This window comes from Xiphophorus couchianus, chromosome 2 (genome assembly GCF_001444195.1).
Source record: "Xiphophorus couchianus chromosome 2, X_couchianus-1.0, whole genome shotgun sequence".
NCBI lineage: Eukaryota > Metazoa > Chordata > Actinopteri > Cyprinodontiformes > Poeciliidae > Xiphophorus > Xiphophorus couchianus.
Window position 1 is genome coordinate 8,645,598 of NC_040229.1, and position 21,111 is coordinate 8,666,708.

The 21,111-nt window shown below is 36.9% G+C and overlaps 1 protein-coding gene across 1 annotated transcript; it reads left to right on the forward strand.

Annotated features, from left to right (window-relative positions):
* Positions 1 to 819: 819 nt before the first annotated feature.
* Positions 820 to 18,678, forward strand: cry2 (cryptochrome circadian regulator 2). Its single transcript, XM_028001009.1, has 13 exons — positions 820 to 1,128; positions 2,740 to 2,848; positions 5,167 to 5,309; positions 7,336 to 7,520; positions 8,045 to 8,133; positions 8,926 to 9,057; positions 9,763 to 9,888; positions 10,714 to 10,899; positions 13,710 to 13,861; positions 16,213 to 16,415; positions 17,535 to 17,615; positions 17,696 to 18,121; positions 18,530 to 18,678. Exons 1-12 carry the CDS (start codon positions 971 to 973, stop codon positions 18,100 to 18,102), a joined length of 1,971 nt encoding a protein of 656 aa, XP_027856810.1. The 5' UTR covers positions 820 to 970; the 3' UTR covers positions 18,103 to 18,121; positions 18,530 to 18,678.
* The last annotated feature ends 2,433 nt before the right edge of the window (positions 18,679 to 21,111 follow it).

The window sequence follows — 21,111 nt, forward strand, 5'->3', positions numbered from 1 at the left end:
TCAGAGGTGGAGCTCTTTTGTTTCTGAGCAGTGAACGCCCTAACCTTGGGGTGACTATGTTGGGATGTGCATTCCTATGAAGATCAACAGTCTTCAGTCAGAGGCCTCTTCAGATTTGTTGCAAGATTGACTGCTACTGAAGATTTTTCCTGCCTGCACAATCATCATTCACAATGACTAAAGAAACTTGCATGATATGATTTACAACATTTAATTTTCCTTAGGGATGAGTAAAGTATTTTTGAATTGAATCTCTCCATTTACATGTGTCTTTGCAAGGTGTGCTATTATATTGTAGAGAGAACAGACTTTTTTCTGGCAAGAGCACAAGTTGAGCACAAATCAGTACTAAATAAATTCCATAATTTGATAGTTATTGCTGATTTTCTCTGAGCTAGGGAAACTTTGTAATTACCAGTAGATTGGCTTTTTTTCTATGGTTGTTTGTAAATAGAGTAAAATAGTTTTGTCTTGTTTTTTTAGCCTAATATTAACATTTGTTTTATGTGAAACACGCTATTTGATGCTTAAATTTGTTTGACGTATTTATTTATATAACTGAATCAAATTACCTTTATAAACTGGGCTGTATAAATCACCTGGCCCCTATAATAATGTGAACACAGCTGAAATGAGAGCCTTCATTTGTCTGTAACCCGCACTCCATCTCACCCCTACCTGCTCAACCCTACATCGGAGGCAAACAGAAACGTGACACAGCTTGTCACCTTACCGCTTTTCTCTGCCGTCTGCCGATCCAGCCAATCACAGCGGCCCAGTTTTATAATTCATCTTGACGTTTCTCTATCTGTCCAATCAGGGAGCAAGCCAACAATTAGCCACGCCTACCGTTCACTGCCACTGGGAAAGTTTTCTGAAGTCCCGTTGATGTCCGCATTTATCCCAGTTTTTCTGGATTAATGCTGAATTTCTGGTGGATTTTATTCTGATGGTGGAATAAGAGGGAAGCATGGTGGTGAATTCCGTGCACTGGTTCCGCAAAGGTCTTCGGCTGCATGATAATCCGGCACTGCAAGAGGCCCTTAGCGGAGCGGACACGGTACGCTGTGTTTATGTCCTGGACCCTTGGTTCGCCGGAGCCGCTAACGTCGGGATCAACAGATGGAGGTCTGACATTTTTTGACATCTTTTCATAAACCTTACAGTTACTTTGACTTGTTTCCAGGACATTATTAATGTCGTTCGGAGGATTTATCAGGTCGAGTGTTCTTATGTTTTTATGTCGAGTCCTCAGAGTTAAGGCCTTGGCCTCCGCTCTGTTAGCTAAAACTAGCTCATAAGGAACTCCATAAACAACAGTCACAATTTTAATTGATCCTCAAATATTACTTCAGTGTGTACGTTTACAGAAACGCAATTTAATCAGTTGGGATCCTTAATGTGAACTAATGAATTCGGGGCAATTTCGGGATTATTGTCAGATTGTTACATTTCTACAGCAACATAAACAAATCTTCATTCGCAGGCACATAAAAAAAAATCAAGAAGCTAATTCATCTTACTTATTCAAATCAAACAGAGAAAATCGTGAGTAGGTTCATTACTGTTCATCCTCTGTGAAGGTAGCTCTTTTTAAAGTTTTTTGCACTTCATTTTACACAGCCCATCTATGGCGAAGATATAAAAAAAGTAGCCTGCACAAACTTTATGTGGCATACAATGATGGCCTGAGGCTCCTACTCAAAGTGCCTAGATGGAGCAGTGCCAGCCACATGTTTGCACATAACGCTGTTCCCACATGTGCAGCTGCGCTCAGGAATCTCATGTATAAATGTATGTGTAGATTATCCGTGTCATACAATAATATAATAGCAATTTTAGTAAACCCTGTTTTTAGTACAGCGAGATTTTTCTCAAGATTGTGGAAACATTGGCGTCATCATTTATTTGTGGCTCAGTGACTGTCATGTTTCTTTTTGTTTTCTTTTTCTTTTGTTTTACTATGGACCTCTTTTGTGTCTGAAATAAAGATTGATTGATTGATTGATTGATTGATTGATACATTCACAGGGATATACTTCAACGCCGTTGTTTTTGCTAATTTTGATGATTAGGCCGTAAAGTAAATGAAAATAATCATCATCAATTTTATTTATAAAGCGCTTTAACACCAGCCACAACTGAAACAAAGTGCTGAACATCAGTAATAAGATTAAAAAAAAAGCATAACAATAAAGTGACAAAGATAAGCACACAGTTTATTAAAATCTCAATTCAAAACAAAATCAAACAACTCAATTAAAGAGATGAAATCAATACCAGTAAAGATAAAGTAAAATCAAGTCTCAGTTGGGTTGAAGACCAGTGAGTAAAAGTTATGTTGCTGGTTTTAAAAAATGAAAGTTTCAGTCTCTATAAACGTTAGAATGTTGCAGAAGACTAATTAATACAGCTTTTTAAAATACAAAATAGCTAATACAGGTTCAAGGATGTGAAGAGCCTCCAGAAAATGATAGCCAAAGATGGTGGCTGTAAAGAGCGCTGGATTCAATAAATTAATGGAAAGTTGAGCGGAAGAAAAAAGGTAGATAATAGGGATAATTGCAAGTTTTCAGGACATAAACTACAAGCTGGGCTACATTATATTAGAATATATATCTCTGGAGTTTAAAGCCTGCTTTGAGCATCCATGCAGATAGTAAAGATCACATCAGAATAACCTTCATAATGAATGAATCTCTGCAGCTGTTTGACATGTAATATCTCTCCTCTGTGCAGGTTTCTGCTGGAGTCTCTGGAGGACTTGGACAACAGTCTGAAGAAGCTCAACTCGAGGCTGTTTGTGGTCAGAGGTCAGCCGACCGAGGTCTTCCCGAGGCTCTTTAAGGTCAGTGTTCCTGCACGTCATGTTCTCCACCAGGATCTCTGTGAATGTGGTGATTAAATACCAAAGTGTTTACTTGTAAAGAAGAAATATGTTTGCACTAAGATGCATGTTATGAATTAATGAGTTAATCTAAATTTGATTGATCTTATTAATCGACTAACAATTCATTGATAATCTTCCATTTTCTTAAGAACCTGAGTATCGACCATCTTTCTGTAACATGAAGGGCTACATCTTTATACAATGAATTAAAAAAAACATTATTTTGTGTCAGCTGTATTAAATGCTCACTGAATAAAGAGAAAATTGTGGTTTTCTCATATTTTTAAACTTAAATGTATTCATAAAACATAAGAAAACAGGAAGCTCTTAGCTTGCTGAAGGAGTAAAATATGTGAAATGCTTGATTCGTCATTAACGGAAAGATATTCATACATAAATACCTTCTGTAGCCCCATGAAGTGCATTAACTTATGAAATCCCATCATGTTTTTTTTCCATTATTTTTCTGTGTTATCTCCTCTGGGTTTGTGTCATCACATCCTCCTCACCTTCGTAGCACATCAGTAAGTTTTTAGTAACTTGACTCTGCTCCATCGTGAATTTCGCCATTAAGGTGAAACTTAAATTAATGAGCTTGTCAAGTGATTATATTTCAACACAGAATCGCATAAAAAGTGCATTTTTGCGTCCCACACTGGACTCTGTTTAGGCCGTTTCTCCTTACCGTTTTTTTTGGTCTGGCCGCCATCTTTGTTTCTGCATCAAATGTCTGGCGCCTCTAAAGGATGACCAGTGGCGCCCTCTTCTGGATGGCATCCAAACTACAACACTGAAAGGAGGTCTAAACGGACGTTATTTGTTAGCTGGTTGGAACTCATTTTAATGTAATAAACCATTAGTCGACAATAAAATTAATCTTTTTGCTGACTGAAGTTGCTGGACATTCTTTGGCTTGGAAGTTCTTGAAGAGTAAATCAATCAGATGTACTTTTGTTTTTATCTGCCATCCTTGGCCTCTTAGAACTAGCTTATCCACTTCTTTTGTTCTGGTTGACCTTGGATGAGGCAGATTGAATACCTGTGGTGATGTTGGGTGTGCTTGGAAGTTTATTTCTGATCTAATGTTTTCTTCATGTCATAAGCTGTCCTCTGCTGTGTAAATATACTGATTTATTTGTGTTCAAACTTTTTGCCATGGGATATGCAACAAAATTATTTGAGAGAAAGTTTGCAGAGCATATATAACATATTAAAAAGAAAATGGAGCTGGGTGTAATGCTAGTTTGGCATGTTGTCATTTGCAAAACAGCCAATCCAGGAGTCCCATTTATTTTCCTTTGCACTGATTGGTTGAACCCTCAATTGGAGATAAGGAAGACTGTGGATGTTAGCTGCAGTTGTCCTAAGACGGTTTCTACTGTGTTTATTAATGCATATAAAGGTATATTTGGAGTTTGAACTATTAAAATAGTATGTTATAAGAGTTTTTATATTGAGTCTGAAGTATTTATGGATTTAAGCAACTCCTAACCCCCGTATATACCAGGAGTACATTGTAATCTTATTTTTGTAGAAATGCGTCTATAAATCAGGCAAGTTTGTCCAGTAAAGAAAAAAACAATCAAAGTAAAACAAAATACGATGACCTACATTTTTCATGTTGTTCATCTCTGTTTTGATCGTTTGTTGTGTATAATTAGAACAACTAGAACAGCAAATGGCTCACTCTTTTGATTTTAGTCAGGCTTAATAAATGGGGACGCCAAGCCTGCTGTTTATGTTTGTGGTCCTATTTACTTTCCAATTAAACTAATAAAACAGTGGTTCACACATCGCCCCTTTCTTTCTCTTCTGCTGCTTTTTGCCATTATCTGGATCTTTCTCTTTGTCATCTTCAACTAAATCATGATCTTTGTCTTAATCTAAATCATCTTGTCATCATTTAAATCTAAACCACCATGTTTCTCTTCATCTGAATTATCATCTTGGTCTTTCTTCATCTAAGTTATCATCTATGTCTTAGTCTTCATCTAGATAAAAGTAATTTTTTTCTTCATCTAAATCTAAATCATCTTTGTCTTCATCTAAGTCATCCTTGTTGTCTTTGACTTTACTTAAGTCTTAGTCTTCATCTAAGTCTTTGTTTTCATCTAAATCTTTTGTCTTTATCTTCGTCTAAATGAGGAACACCATATAAACCCCTACAGACATATATTTATGAAAAATCTAATTGATTTTCCTGCATTTCTTTCTTTCTTCATTCAGTTTTATTTATTCTTTTCACAAACCTTTGCTTCTGTTTCGTCCCACTGCAGGAATGGAATGTGACCCGGCTGACGTTCGAATACGACCCGGAGCCCTACGGGAAGGAGAGGGACGGCGCCATCATCAAGATGGCCCAGGAGTTTGGAGTGGAGACGGTGGTCAGGAACTCGCACACCCTCTACAACCTGGACAGGTCTGTGATTCACAGTGAAATTCAGCCTCCACAAGCAAGGGGTATCATTTAAAGGAGGAATGTAAGATTAAAACTATAAAATTATTTTATTTCCCATAGAATGAGCTTCTTGTGTCTTTAATTACTCTGAGTTAAAACTCAAAACAACTTATATCCTAAAGTAATATATGGATAAAGAAATATTTTTGAGCACTTTTAGAACAACTGATGATGATATTCATGTCTTTTCATCACAGACCTGGGCACTTGCTAAAAGAAAGGAGAGAAACCGTAGAGTTTTTAATAATATAGGAACTTTAGTATATATTTAGAGGAGTCCAAGTGCTGTCAGACTTATTCTCAGGAATTACAATCTGAGATATTAATCTTGTATCGGTTCATCTCTATCTATAATGCCTGATGGTGTCATTTATAAAATAAATAAATTTCAGATTATTTAAAGACTGGCGATCAGCCAGAAAACTGCAACCGGTGCGCATCTACAAATTGGAGAAGCTTTATGGTGGTAAAATCTGTAACTTCGGGTCTTCCTGGCTGCATCTGACATTCTTAATGAAGCACGGTAACTTTCTCTAATGTAATTTAACACTATATTTAGAATCAGAACTCCTTTTATTCTCATTGTTCACAAAAGAAAGCACTTCGAAACTTTAAAAAATAGCAGTTTTTAAAGTCAAGTCAAATAATTGAATAAAGTAAATATATATGAACAAATATAAAAATATGGTAGAAACACAGAAATAACTGGGATGTTAAGAAAAATTAAACTTCTAGAAATTTATTTTAGAAATGAATAAATTTTGGTCAAATTTTCTCTGAATCAGGACTTTAAAGCCCGTTTGAGTCGCAGCTAAAGTGAATCTCCAGTGTGTCAGACTCGGTGGAGCCCCCAGTGGCTGGCTGCTGTCACTGCAGGTCACACACTGCACCCATGTGCGGGGATAAGTGGGTTTTAACGAGCGAGAGTGAAGAACTTTCTCCATGCCTCTCTGCGCTGCTGCATGACCAGTGCAGCGTTACGTAACCAGTGGATTACCGCCGGCCTGTGTGTTAGTGTACCAGCTGGGTGAAGCCGGGCTTTGTGTGTTCCGGCGTTGTGAAAATGCGCTCATTCAGAGCCGACCCAGCCAACGGGACGCTGTCCCTGCTGCAGGTCCTGAGCAAGTTGTGTAAGAAGGAAACTTAAAAAAGTCCACAGGGCAGCTGATCCGTTTAAAACTGAGGCAGCAGCAGCCAGACGACTGATGAAAACACAGATTGGTTCTGATTCATTCAGATGTTCTTCATTAAGCGCAGGGTGGAGCTGTTCTGAAACTGGGCATAAAATGCTAAACAAAGGCATAAAACAAATAATAATAAAAAGGTTATTTGTATAAAACAAGCCATTTCAAAGTGCTTTACGTCATAAAACATACAAAGTCACAGAACACGCAGTCATTAACTGAAGCATTACATTTTGTCAAGTGCCATCGTTACACATCAAAATATTGATTGATGTTTTACTAATAATGTATCAAAGGCAACTATAAACAGGTGGGGTTTTATTCCAGATTTAAGGAACCTTATTTATAAATTCCTTATTTGATAAGTTTTGTTCTAGATTTTAAAAATAAAGTCTCAAACTTTGAAATGGTTTTACAGCACACTTCAGAAATGTAAAGCCAATTTTAGCATCATATAGCTCCATTATTGTGGAACACAGATAGTAAAACGCTATTATTTCGAACTCAAATTCCCTAAATGTCAGTAAAAATGCTGCAGAAAAAAATCTAGAACATGTAGTCTGAAAAGTAGCTTTTTTAAATTCTACCAATAAATAAATTACTTTTCAATAAATATAATTTCCATAGTTTTAATTGTTTACCATGGAAGATAACCGAAAATAAATGCATGGATTACATCAATCTGTGCTTTAATGACTCTATATAATTCATGAGTTTTGGTTTCCAGGTTGAATTCCTGGAATAAACCGACTTTAAATGCAGCAGAGCTGTAATCCTCCTCTGCTGTTTTTTATTGCCTGCAGGATAATCGAGATGAACAACAACAACCCGCCTCTGACCTTTAAGCGCTTTCAGACCATTGTGAGCCGACTGGAGTTGCCTAGGAGACCTCTGGCTTCTGTCAGCCAGCAACAGATGAACCAATGCCTCGGCAAAATCTCCGACAACCACGACCAGCTGTACAGTATACCTTCACTGGAGGAGCTAGGTAAGCATCTCCAGATCCACCCGCAGGCCGTTTTAATCCACATTAAATCAAAACAAATAATTGCTGCTCTTTATTTTATATATATAAATAAATATGCAACATTTTCTTATTGTTACAAATGTTATGACGTAAAGGTAGCGATAAAAAGAAAGGGATCTAACTGTGAGCCCTGTGGAACGCCAAAGGAAAATTTAAGGCAGCAGTTTTGACAAGAAATCAATTATGAACCAATATAAATCTTAGAAACCATTAAATAAACGTGACTGTAGCTTTTCTTAGACCCTTAAAAAATCCTGATTTTTAATGTAAACACAATAAGCTTTTTTAATTCATTATTAACACTTGGTGTGTGGATCTGAAAGCTGTAGAGTTTGGAAATAAATGGTTTGCTTACCAAAATGTTAGAAATCTTGCTTTCTTTAATCATTTTTTCATTCAAATTCTTGCTTCCCAGCTTCTAAAGAGCTTTCTTTTGCATTATTACACTACTACTTTAATTTGATTTGATTTAAATGTGTGTGCAGGTTTCAGGACGGAGGGGTTACCTCCAGCTGTGTGGCGCGGAGGAGAGTCGGAGGCTTTGGACCGACTGAGCAGATACCTGGACAAAAACGTAAAACTGACACTAGAGCCGAGCGGCAGGACAAGAACGCTTGTTTTGGTGGTTAAATCATGTGAAAAACTCAGATAATAATAACCTATCGAATCAGGATAAAGATCAACACACCTTAAAGCAATTTTTACAAAATTGCGTAAAAATCATTTGGAAGACAAGAATTTTTCAACAATTAGCTAATAACCTAATATTTTAATGAAGCAAAAAATCAGTTTATTATTATTATTTGTTTATTTTATTTTATTGACAGAACAAAATGTGTATAAAAACATTTGAGCCAAAACTGAAAAAATAGTGTTGCACATAAGCCTTATTTATTTATTTTAAAAAGCATCCAATTTTCTAATCTTTTTTTTACTTCATTGTTAGAAAAAAAAAATTTTGTTCTCAGGAATAAGAACAAAATTTTGAAAACTTGCTGAAGTACAATCTCATATTTTATTTATTTATTTGTCAGTTTTGGCAGGATTAGTCCTCCATAAAAATCCCACACAATGAGCAGCATCAGTGTGAGATTATTTACTGAGACATTTCACTTTTATATGTGACTGTTATAAATTCTAACTTCAGTTAGTTAATCTAATATTGAACATGCTTTTTTCTGTTTTAGTGAAAAACAGAAACTCCTAAAGCTGAAGAACTTATAAAAACTGTAGATTTATTAAGCTTTAATTAATAACTTTTAAAAAAGCAGAGTTTTATTAAACTACTTTTAGCATCTCAGCATCTGATTGGAGTCACACCTGCCTCTCCCCTGACTGATTCACACCTGTGCGTCCGTCTCTTCAGGTGTGGGTGGCCAACACTCGGGTGAAGACTTGCTCTCTGTATGCCAGCCCCACAGGCCTCAGCCCCTACCTGCGCTTCGGCTGCCTGTCCTGCAGGATGCTATACTACAACCTCAGAGAGATCTACATGAAGGTACTGAGAGCGACTGGCTCCAGTAAACACAAACAGCTTCTGTCCAAAACAAAGCACAACTGTGAGAAACATCTGTTTAGTCCTTTTTATTGTTTTACAAACAGCTGCCCTTTCTGGCAACAAGGAGAAACAACCAATCAGAGCCAGAGAACAATCTCAATTGTACACGGGCATGATTGACGGCGCTAAAGCCCTTCTCCTGGATCTGATTGGCTGTTTTTTCTGTACCTAACACTGGGAGAAGGCAGAGGACTTAGATTTTTATTTGACACATGATGGCACTTTTAACAAAAATGTAAGAAACATATTTTTATAAAAGTTACAAACTGCAGTTTGTAAAGCAAAGATGTTGTGGACAAACACAAATTATGCAGTTATAGTTATCCACCATTTGGGCATTTGTACGTTTTCTTCGTCTCTGGAAACCTTTACACTGGACTAAAGAGCTATGCTTTATAGTAAAATAAACATTTTGAATAAAACATCTGTGGTTGTTTAATTTGTGTTTGTTTTGACGTTAGTCTTAAATTTTATTAGATGTGTCATAAAAAATTTCTTAAAGTCTTCAGCCTAACTTGCCCTAAGCAGTAAGAATTCTGTACAAGGTGGTTTGGACATGAAGGTGGTTGAATATTCCCGTTTTGATCCAGAACCAAACTTAATCTTTGTCTCACTGGGTTTTCTTCTTCTTCTCCTCCTCCTCAGCTCTGTAAGCGGAGCAGTCCTCCTCTGTCGCTCTACGGCCAGCTCCTATGGAGGGAGTTCTTCTACACCGCCGCCACCAACAACCCAAACTTTGACCGCATGGAGGGAAACCCCATCTGCGTGCAGGTGAGCGTGAGACGGGTTTGTACAGGTGTTTCCTTGAAAATCCTTGAAAATGCTTGAATTTTCAATTTGGTGTTTTCAAGGTTTGGAAAGTGCTTGATTTATCTATCAAGTCCTTGAAAGTACTTGATGTTCAAAATGAAGAGTTTTGACTAAAAGCATACATTTTGAAAACGTTACTTACAGTTGAAACCAGATCATTTTTATTAAAGACTCTTTTTTTTTCTCACTGTTTGAAGTTAAATCAGACTAAACTTCTCATGTCTCAGGTTAGTTGGAATCACCAAAACCAAATTATTTCTATTTGCTAATTGCCAGAAAATTTGGTGAGAACATTTCTTTGAGAATTTCTTTGGGCAACGTTTTATGCATATTGTGTTTTAAGCATTTCATTTGGGCATAAAGGTCATTTGTTTGTATTGTTTCAATTTGATGAATATTTCTTACTATTAATGACTTAATGATCTGTGTAATTAAAATAAAGGTTGGCTTATATCTTATACATGTTTTTTATGTGTGTTAATTTAGTATTTTATTCTCAGACCAGCCAGGTGTATGAGTCAACCATTTAAAAAAATGTATTTTGTTGTATTTCAGTTATCTTCTCCCTGCTGCAGAATGTAGAATATTATTGCAGAATAAAATATCCTAAAATAATGAATAGAAAATGTCTCTTTTTTTCAGTTCATTTGTTTGTATTTTCAAAATGTGATGCTGAAAGTTTGAAAACTTACCTTGAAAATGGTTGAAAAGTGTACGGGCGGGCATTAATGTTTACTCTGTAGCTCCACAGCAGAGATTAATGCTTATTTACCTGTTTGTCAACAGATCCCATGGGACCAGAACCCAGAGGCACTGGCCAAGTGGGCCGAGGGACGGACTGGCTTCCCCTGGATCGACGCCATCATGACTCAGCTGAGGCAGGAGGGCTGGATCCACCACCGGGCGCGGCACGCCGTGGCCTGCTTCCTCACCAGAGGCGACCTGTGGATCAGCTGGGAGAGCGGGATGAAGGTCGGACTTTTGTGCGCTAACATGCGCCATTGCTATTCATTGAGTCAGGAATATCGGTGGTCAGGAAAATGACACAATTGTGCAAAATATTAGCAAAAGGCACACAATGTCAATATATTGACAAATTGATAACTAGGTCCAAGGGTATCACATTTCACATGTCAGTGAAAAGTTTTAATTAAAAAAAAATAGAGTGGAAATGGGGAGTAGGCTAGTCATGCTAGCTTGACTTTGACAAACTTAACATGTAGATTTGCTGCACAGTTTGGTCTTTTCCCATTGAGTTAACACTAAAATAAGGCAACAACACTCACTAACTCTGACAGATTAGGTGTTTACATTAGCTAATCAACCACCACTGATCACTTAAAAATCAGAATAAGTGGTTTTGACTTGTTTGGCGGTGTTGCCCTTTGTGGCGGCGCCTTGCAGACCAGCCAGGTAGATTATAAGTTAAAGAACTTTTAATTTTTAAAAGTTCAGTAAACAACAGAAACTGGACCAATTGTCTTGTTTGTACATAGAGCATTACGATATTCATAACAGTCATGAAATAGTATAAAATATTTCAAAATGTATAAGAGCCACTGCTTGTTTAATTTGAATAAACTGTCTCCTAAAGCAGTTGTTATGTACAACTAAATTAATTGTCCAACATAGAATTTATTTGAGTCCTTTCTTGCATCTTGACAGATTTGACAGAAACCAAATTGTTTATAGATTTATATCTAGAGTGGGGCTGAACAATATGGCTGAAAAACGTATATCTGTATAAGCATTTCCTATCAGTCACTAGGCCTGTCGCGATAAACGATAAATCGATTAATCGTACGACAAATTAAAACTATCGACGTCATTTTAATTATCGGCATTATCGTCTCTTCCGGCCTTTTTCTCTTTCCGCTAATGACACTGAATAAAAAAAAGGCTCAACTCCGGTGCTCTCCACTGACCCTCCCTTCCTCATTTCCTTAGTGTAAAGCCCAGCGCACCCTACAGGATCTTAAAGCTGTCGGCCGATTGTCAGCCCATTTTCAAACCTGACAGACCAAACATTAGCCGACAGAAATCCTAGGTATAACGGTTCGATCGGGTTCATTCCTGCCGTGTGGTGTCCAACAATGGGAACAAAATAATGGCTACAAGTTCAGTTAACTAATTTTAAAACCAGACATTAATCAATGCGTTACTACAATCTACCTGCAATGCATGTGGCTAGTGTCAGCGTAAAGTCCTGACTGAATGAAAATCATTATAACCTGTTTACGTCACGTTAACGAAGAACAGCTGAAAAGTTACCGGGTTTATCAACTGCGGTAGCAATTTCGCTCCAGCTGCTCCCCTTGTCATTTCTATATTCTTTGCATGTTGAATAAACATTAATGTTGTTTCCACATATCATCTCCAATGTCCACTGGACTTGCGCCGTGTCAGCTGTTTGGGATTCCCCGACGTAATTTACCCTCAGAAAGTGTGGAGGAGAATCCTGCTTTCTGATTGACTGCCTGTCACATTCAACAGGCTGCGTTAAGCTCCCAGTCGGGGAAAACCCCTGATTTGGATCGGAGGACGATCTACCGTAGCACCCCACACAATCTTAGAAAGACCAACATTTTAAGATTGTCATAAGGGGAAAAATAGGAGCAAAAAATCATGTAGTGTGAACTATTGCATCAGGTAGTCGATGTGCCCATCTTCTCTATTAAATCTAATTATTACTGAAGGGCAACATAATATACAAACTCCATAATCTGCACTCTTTTGGTTGAATGCAGTATTTATTTCCACTTTTACTTTATGTTGTTTAGGGTTTTTTTTCAAGTGCGTTTTTTGTTAATGGAGACCATTTTATTTTCGTTTTTGGTTGTTTTGTTTATTTTGTTTATCAGCTCCAGTGTTTAGTGTTCTTTTGAAAATAAAGTGTATCTATCTTTGGCAGGAAATCGCATGCATTATTATGTCATTTCCATTAAATCAGTGTAAAAAGTTCTTCAAACAATATTATCGTTTATTGCAATAATTTTTGAGACAATTAATCGCTCAGCAAAATTTGCTATTGTGACAGGCCTATCAGTCACTATTGATTATTATTGATTAGCTGTTTGTTTTATATATCTGGAAAACTGACAAACTGGTGGCGTGATCTTTCCTGTTTTATCCACAGTTTTCACTCCACGGTGTTTATTTACTTTTAAGCAGTTACGAGGCATCATAGTGAAACCTTAAACTTCTGCTGCTGCAAGTTACTCAACAGGTTGTTGCTAGGTAACCAAAGAATGAGAGAGTTGCTAGGTAACCAAAGAGCGAGTGAGTCAGTTGATTCCGCAAGCTTTGCTTAGCTAACAGTGAGAGGATGAGCTGCTAAAGCCATTTATCTGCCTACATTTCCCAGAATGCCGTGCTGTTCTGGATTGGAGCTCAGTGAAATTATTGATAATATCAGATGTATTACTTATTGATACTAATCACATTATCGCAATATATATATATATATATATATATATATATATATATATATATTATTAATTTATTGTCAAATCAAATCATATTTGTGTAGCACATTTCAGCAACAAGGCATTTCACATCATAAAAACACAAAAATATAAAGTCATAGAACACACAGTCAACAATTGAAACATTTCATTTAGCCGTCATTACGCATCAGATTGTTCACTAATGTATCATTGATTATGTTTCAAAAGCAACAAGCCCTAATCTAGGGAAGAAAAAATGTTTCCTCTTTAAAACATCAGGAATTTTCCCGGCTTTAGTTTAAGTCGACTGATGGCGTGTTGTTGTTTTTTCTGCAGGTGTTTGAGGAGCTGCTGCTGGACGCCGACTGGAGCGTGAACGGCGGCAGCTGGATGTGGCTGTCCTGCAGCGCCTTCTTCCAGCAGTTCTTTCACTGCTACTGTCCCGTGGGCTTCGGGAGGAGGACCGACCCATCAGGAGACTACATCAGGTCAGCTTAGCGCCCGCACGCCCGACTGACTACAAGCTTAAACGCTTTTCTGGCTTTCTTTGATGTCAAATCTGCTAATTCACCGCTAGGAGATACTACAACTGAGCAATGTGTATGGAACTAAATTGGGGCCATGCATGTGTTTCAAAATGTTTTATTTTTTCAGATTCAAAAATTTTAATTTACTTCTTTTTTTCTCTTTTGAACAAACTTTATGGCCCCAACTTAGCTCCATAGATATGGCTTAAAAACAAAATATCAGATTTACCAATTTCTTTTCCTCTCACTTTTATAAAAAAAATATATAAATGACTTGTAAAAGTGCTTTTCATGTCATTGGTGGGACTTCAGGGCCAGTCTAGAAGAATGTTTGTTTAATTATGAGAATGTGGTCATATTAGCAGAAAAAGGATGCAATTTTACCAGAAAACAAAAACGTCTTGAAATTACAAAAAAAGTTGTTTTAATGAGAAAAGGGATTTGATAAACCTGAGTTTGTGTGGTTCTTTCTTCAAAATAGACAAAGGTGGACTTTATTAGGACTGGTAGGACTGGTAATAATTTGATGCTGATGTGTCAAAAGATTAACTATTTCTGTTCAGTATCATCTGTAAATGTATTTTTCGTGTTGGAATTCTCATAAAATGAATACTTAATTCTCCTAATATTATGAATATGTTCTCATGATATTATGACTTTATTGCTGTAATATAAAAAAAAAATCTTAAACTATACCTAATATTTTGTCATAGAGTTGACCTGAATTCAAATTCCAAATAAATAGAAGCTGATAAACACGCTTTTCAAACAAAATGGCGGCTCTGGGCGCGCTCACGTCACTCTGAACTCTGGAAACTCGAGGAGTGCATTGGGTGAAAAATGTCCTTATTTTCTAAAAATTAAATAATCAAAAACCAAAAATTAACTTAATTGATAAAACTGTTTCATCGCCCAGTTCTAACAGATATTTAAACCTTAGAAAATGGAACATTTCTGTTCTTTTCACAATAAAAGCACTCCTGCTGTTATGCATGCATAAAGCATAAAACAAGTGCTGAGAAGGTGTAAAGCCTATAGCAAATGGGGAAACTGATAGATTATCATAATTTCTGCTTCTCTGCATTTGACCCTAATTTTTATCAGTTTTACTGAATTCAAAACAAAGAATGTTGGTTTACAGACGAAGAACGGAGCGAATCGAGAGCAAACTGACAGATTTCAATCTCAGATGGCCAGTGCAGCTCAGGTTGTGTCGTTCTGTCTGTTTATGAAGGATGCACTTCCTGTACCAACTGCTTGACTACAGGAAGTGTGGTAAATTTCAAGCACAGATTTCAAACCACAGCTCTGCAGCACTCGGCTCGAGCTGTGCACCAGCATACGGTACCGGATCGCTTTAAAGGACAAATTCTTTATCGTCGACAAATTTTCTCGGATGAAAATTTGATAAATCGATGGAGAAGTAAACTACAGAAGCAGAAAGCAGTAAAAATGTTGCCTACACAGTGGGGTTGGGTTGCACTGTAAAAACGCAAACGGATGCAGAGCTGATGTAATATTGCAGGAAGACTTTGGTCCATGATGAAGATTCTGGAAATTAGGGTCGGACAATGTTAAACAGTTATATTATTGGTGTCTGCCATAGCAATGCAAGTGCATTGGAGGCTAGTAGAGAATGGAGTTAGCCAATGTTAGTCAACATTCTAGTGATATTTTAGCTAAAATTAGCATTTTAGCTAATTTTGATAGAAAAGTTAATTTTTTTAAAACTAGATGGAGTATTTTAATTAAACTCAACATGCTAATGATAGCCTACATGGTAATGGTGGTATTTTAGCTAAAATTAAATTTTTAGCTCATTTTTATAGGAAAGATAATTCTGAATGGAGTAAGTCAATGTTGGCCAACATGCGAATGAAACCCCAGACGCCAATGATAGCATTTGTGTTAACCTTACCAATTTAGCTAATTTTAGTTTAGGGATTGCACTCCTTTTTGTGCTTTGTGGTCAACAGGCTAAAGATTGCCCACATGCTAATGGCAGCATATCAAGCTAGAATAAGCGTTTATCTATTTTCTTATAGAAAAGATAAACATCATACTGAATGGAGTAAGTGCATATTAGTCGACATGCCAGCGACAGCCCAGAAGTTAATGGTAGCATCTATACTAATGATAATTTTAGCTAATTTTTATAGAAAAGCGAAACCACATTTACTGAATGGAGTAAGTCAATGTTAGCCGATGTTCTAGTGATTGCCCAGATGCTAATAGTAGCATTAAAGCTAAATTTAGTGTCTTAGCTTATTTTAATAAAATGGTTAAACTTGACATACTGAATCGTCCTGCAGGCGTTACATTCCCATCCTGAAGGACTTTCCGAACCGCTACATCTACGAGCCGTGGAACGCCCCAGAGTCTCTGCAGAAGGCGGCGAACTGCGTGGTGGGAGTGGATTACCCCAAACCGATGATAAACCACGCAGAAGGCAGCCGGCTCAACATCGAGCGCATGAAGCAAGTTTACCAGCAGCTGTCCCATTACAGGGGACTCAGTAAGTACAGTACTGAGCTGCTGTAGCGCCACCTAAAGGGAGCAGCTAGGAGATGTTTGAACTGGTGGTGTCCAAACTCTTTGGCTTGTGGGCCGAAATCAAGCGGAAGCTACTTGAGGCCAATGAAATGTTATCTTTTGTATTAAAATTGCCAAAATATTAATATTTTTACTTCATTCTATTTTAACTTCAAAATATTTTAATGAAACAAAAAGTGTATCTTGTAGACATAGGATTTCTAAATCACTGTAGACCAAAACCAAATATTATCACACATTTTCCGTAATAAAGAAAAGCATAAAATTTCCCCAAAATTTCTTTTCTACTGTTTTGTTTTGTTTTTTTTTGTTCCTTGGCCTACGAAGTCCTAAATGTCTTTGTGTCAGATTTTGAAGGTTTGCTTTAAAGAGATGCTCTGATCATAGATTAAACAGCGGGAGGTTTAAAGGGGACCTATTATGCAAAACTGACTTTTAGTGTGTTTTTATACTGTCCTTTGGGCCTCAACTGCTTCTATGAACAACCCAAGCATTTAAAAAAACCATCCAATTGTTTTTTGGCAATTGTTAATGTATTCTGGTGTCTGAAAAACAAGCCGTTTCAAAAGCCTCCCAATTGTTGAGTTACACTGCGTGTTACCTAGCAACTGCAGCAGAGTTTTGTCCGTTACTTAGCAACCCAAGCTGAGGTCCGGCTTTGGTCAGCTGTTTTATCACTGTATGTGCTGTACAATGGCTGTCTTTTGGGGAAAAAAAGACGTTTTTTGTTGTTTTGTTGTTGACTTATCATCCAGAAACCACTTGCTGCATTATTTTGGTTGTGCAGGAGGCTCTGCTATTGTTTTCAAAGCTATGCTCTTGTAAAATTTTGCATCTTTTTGAAGCCTTTTTTATGTGTGAGTGTAAACGTTGAGCTGGGGGCAGTGGTCAGCAGCTGCTTATTTGGATTAAAAGTGACAGGAGTCAGTAAAACAGCTCAAAAATAGGCAGAATGACTACACTAAAATCTGATTATCTAAGTATTTATTACATTTTGTGCAAAACAATGTAATAAATACCATAACCTGTTCAATGAAACATAATAGGTCATCTTTAATTAAATAACATATTTGTGTTCTAGGCCTACTAGCGTCGGTACCGACGATCCAGGAGGAAGCAGAGCCGCCGATGACAGACGAGTCTCAGACCAGCAGCGGACCCGGTACAGTAAAGTTTTCTTCCTCAGATGTGGAAAATGTTTTCAAACGGTCTAAACTCAGATTATTCCCTCCCGTCTCCCAGATTCTCCTCCCAGAGTTCTCGCCGACATCGAAGCAGCCGTCTGCCTGATGGCTCCAGATTCCTCCACTTCGGCTCCGGACCAGGACAACGTGTCGCTCCATCGGGTGTTCCAGGATCACTGCACCTCCTCGGGCTGGCCGTCCTCTCCTGCCTCCAGTCCGCCACAAAGCCCCGCACCTCGATCCAAACCCGGATCTCCCTCCTCCTCCTGCCCCTCACCGTCCGCCAGTCCGTCCTCGCTGCCCCCGAGAAGGAAAGGCATCGCCCACAAGGGCCGGCGAAGCCAAAGACGGAGAGAACGTCCGTCCTGCCCGATGGCGAAGGAAGAGGATGAGGAGGAGAGGATGCAGGAGGAGGTGGATGAAGAGAGGATGGAGGAGGAGACGGCAGCAGCAGCGCAGCAGTGATATTAAGTGGACAGACAAGGTAGTTACCACGGTTTTAATAGTTTGGTTTTTCATTTTAGTTCAGTTTTATTTCGCTGGTTTTTTGGGCTCTCAAACTCATTTTCATTTTTTGCCAAATCCGGGTCATGGATGTTCTTAAAGGTCCAGTTATGCCAGAATAAAACCCAAACACAAACTGTTAAAATATTATTAAATAAATATTATTTATTAGTCTTTCAAACTGATGTGATTTTTTTTTGTCACATCAGTTCAGTTCAGTTTACGTCAGTTGTTGACAAATGACGGTTCTCTATATTTTTCCTGGTGTGGAAGACTTAAATCATATCCATATGAAACGGGGCAGAACTTTAACTATTTCTTTATTATAGACACATCTCCAACTTGTTTTGTGCATAAACTGATCGTTTTCGCTCTCTTGTCTCGTCAGGGGCGGTTTCTGAGAACAATCTGTATATTTCCTCCATCCAGTTGGAAACTAAGGAACGTTCCTTTGGATCTGGAGGCACATGATGCAACGAATGGAAGAGGAGCAGCACATTTAAACCCCAGTTAACCCAAATCAAGACAGAAACTGCAGACACATTCACACACAGACTGCTGTCTGGTCTAAAAACCTTATTTTAGGCCATATAATGTCCGTAAGATGAATTGTGTGTTATTTTATACAGCTCCACCTTTTGTTTTCTAAGGATTTCATTAGATCAGAGTGTCTCTCTGATCATGGACTTCATTTAAAGATGGAAATCATTTGATCCTTCTGACAGCATCAGGACTGTCTCCTGTGATCCAGGTTTATGTTCATGCTCCCCTTGTAACGGTTTGATCCAGTCTGAAAAACCAGCAACAATTTAAAGGGTTTAAATTTTTGTACAATGTAATTCAAAGCATTCAGGATGAGCACTGTCCAGGTCTGCAGAGGCTTCGTATTCAGTTGTGAGTGTGACGTGTTTAACATCGGGTTCAGGTGTCGTCAGACCCTCTAAAAAATTTTTAATTAGTTAAAACATGAAAGAAAATCAAACAAAAATTTCTACTCATCTGCTGCCACAAAATGGAGTAACATAATTTAATATTCTGTATTTTAAAAGATCAGAATTCAACCTTTGTAATTGTTTCTGATGAGAAACTTTAGTTATCAGAACTTCCAAAAAATAATGTACTTTAGATTTTTTTCTGAATTATTCAGAAAAAATTATTCTTGAAAATATTGAATGAAAATTAATGATTAAATTATTTGTGATTTTTTTTCTGAAATAATTTCCCAGAAAATTATTTCTGAAACATAATTTTTAGAAATTACTTTTTTGAAAATAATTTCAAAAAAAAATATTTTTCTGAATACAATTTTTATTCAGAAAAAATATTTATTTTTTGAATAATTTTCTTCTGAAATGATTCTTAAACAATGAATGTGGCCCTCCATTTTTGTAATTTTTAGCATGAGAGTTTTAATGACACATTTAATTATTTTTTTAACAAACTTCTTTGAGTTTTAATTATTAGTTTTAAAAATTATAGCACATTAATACTTCTATTAAACTTGCTAATTTTAAAGAATAATGTCATTTTTGTTGCAGGCAATTGACTAAAAGATATTTTAAACCAAATAAACTGAAAAACAATAAAGTTAGAAACTGTCCAGCTTTTAGTAATACAAAGAAAACGCCTCTTTGCTTCATTAAATATTGCATGTATAATTTTTTATGCATTTTTAAGTTGGAAAAAACAATATGGCTCCTCAATACTCAAAACTTTGTGATCTGACCCTTGTTGCGAAACGTTTGGACATTCCTTCCTTAGAGCCCACTTAATGTCAATTCTAGAAATTAGAGTTTCTTACAGACTCATCAGCAGAACTTTGTTCTGCAGCCTGAACCCGATGTTTCACTTCACTGACTTCTTGTTTCTGGATGAATCTGTATGAATGTTTAAATCCACTTCACTCTATTCTGTTCTTGGTATCTCTTTGTTTATATGTAAATATTAAAAGTGAATATTTTAGGAATAGCTGATATTTTTGCCAGCAGTTAGAGAACTCAGCCAGATTCTGTAGACCCTGTAGTTGTTCTGCAGGCCGGGAAACATTAAGGTGAATCGTTGCATCTTTTTGTGCAACCTGACTTTATAGAGTAAAAATTATTTCTTGTTGTTCACTTTAATTTATCTGTTTGTATATAAAATATATAAAGCACTCAACTGTATGTGTGTGGATTCTAAGTTTTGATTGAGGGTTTTACTTGGGTCCACTAGTCTGGTCAGTGGGAATCATTAGAAATGTAATCAGAAGGGAGACTAAATCAGTTATTTTATTGTATTCAGATTATAAAATCATTAGAAATTCAAACTTTGTATCCACAAAATTGGTTTCATTTAAATATCACATGTAATCTTATTGATCCATAGTCACCCAAAACAAACATAACACTCAAAAATAAATACGAAAAAAAATAAAAATGAAGACAAGAATGCAGTGGGAAGAGCAAATAAAAACAACAAAGTCAATTAAAGTTTTTAAAGTTTTGCTTCCCTACACATTTCAGCTAGATGTTCATCTCCTCTAGGCTGCCAGAAATTTCTCTCATTGACTTGGATTTCTCAGGGCCAATTAGCAAATAGAAGTTGTGAACGATGATGTTTATTTTCTGTGCTGTTTTTAAATTAAATTTTGCCTGTTGTCACCTTCCTAAAATGATGGTCTTAGTCATTTATTCCAAATGTGAGTTTGGCAAAAATAAATTAATAAAATAACCCCTTTTTTATTACCAAAAGATAATTTAGGAAAACTTTATTATGTTACTTTATTATTTCGAAAGGAGACGATATTCGAAATTAAATCATGAAACACTCCATACCACTAGGTGGCGGTAATTCACACTTCCTGTTTCCTTTCCTACTGTCAAAAACAGAAGAAGCAGTTTAGCATCGACAGCGAAGGAAGTGAACAAAACAGCTTCTTTTCGGTCCGTGTTGGACACATTTTTACGGAAGAGGATTAGGGCCACCTAAAAA

What these genes read in the sequence shown, in the direction of transcription:
- cry2 (XM_028001009.1), top strand. Translation starts at nt 971, where the DNA reads ATGGTGGTGAATTCCGTGCACTGGTTCCGCAAAGGTCTTCGGCTGCAT. An exon ending in ACCCTCTACAACCTGGACAG is followed by an intron (nt 5,310 to 7,335) that starts GTCTGTGATTCA and finishes TATTGCCTGCAG; the next exon opens with GATAATCGAGATGAACAACA. An exon ending in ACCTTCACTGGAGGAGCTAG is followed by an intron (nt 7,521 to 8,044) that starts GTAAGCATCTCC and finishes ATGTGTGTGCAG; the next exon opens with GTTTCAGGACGGAGGGGTTA.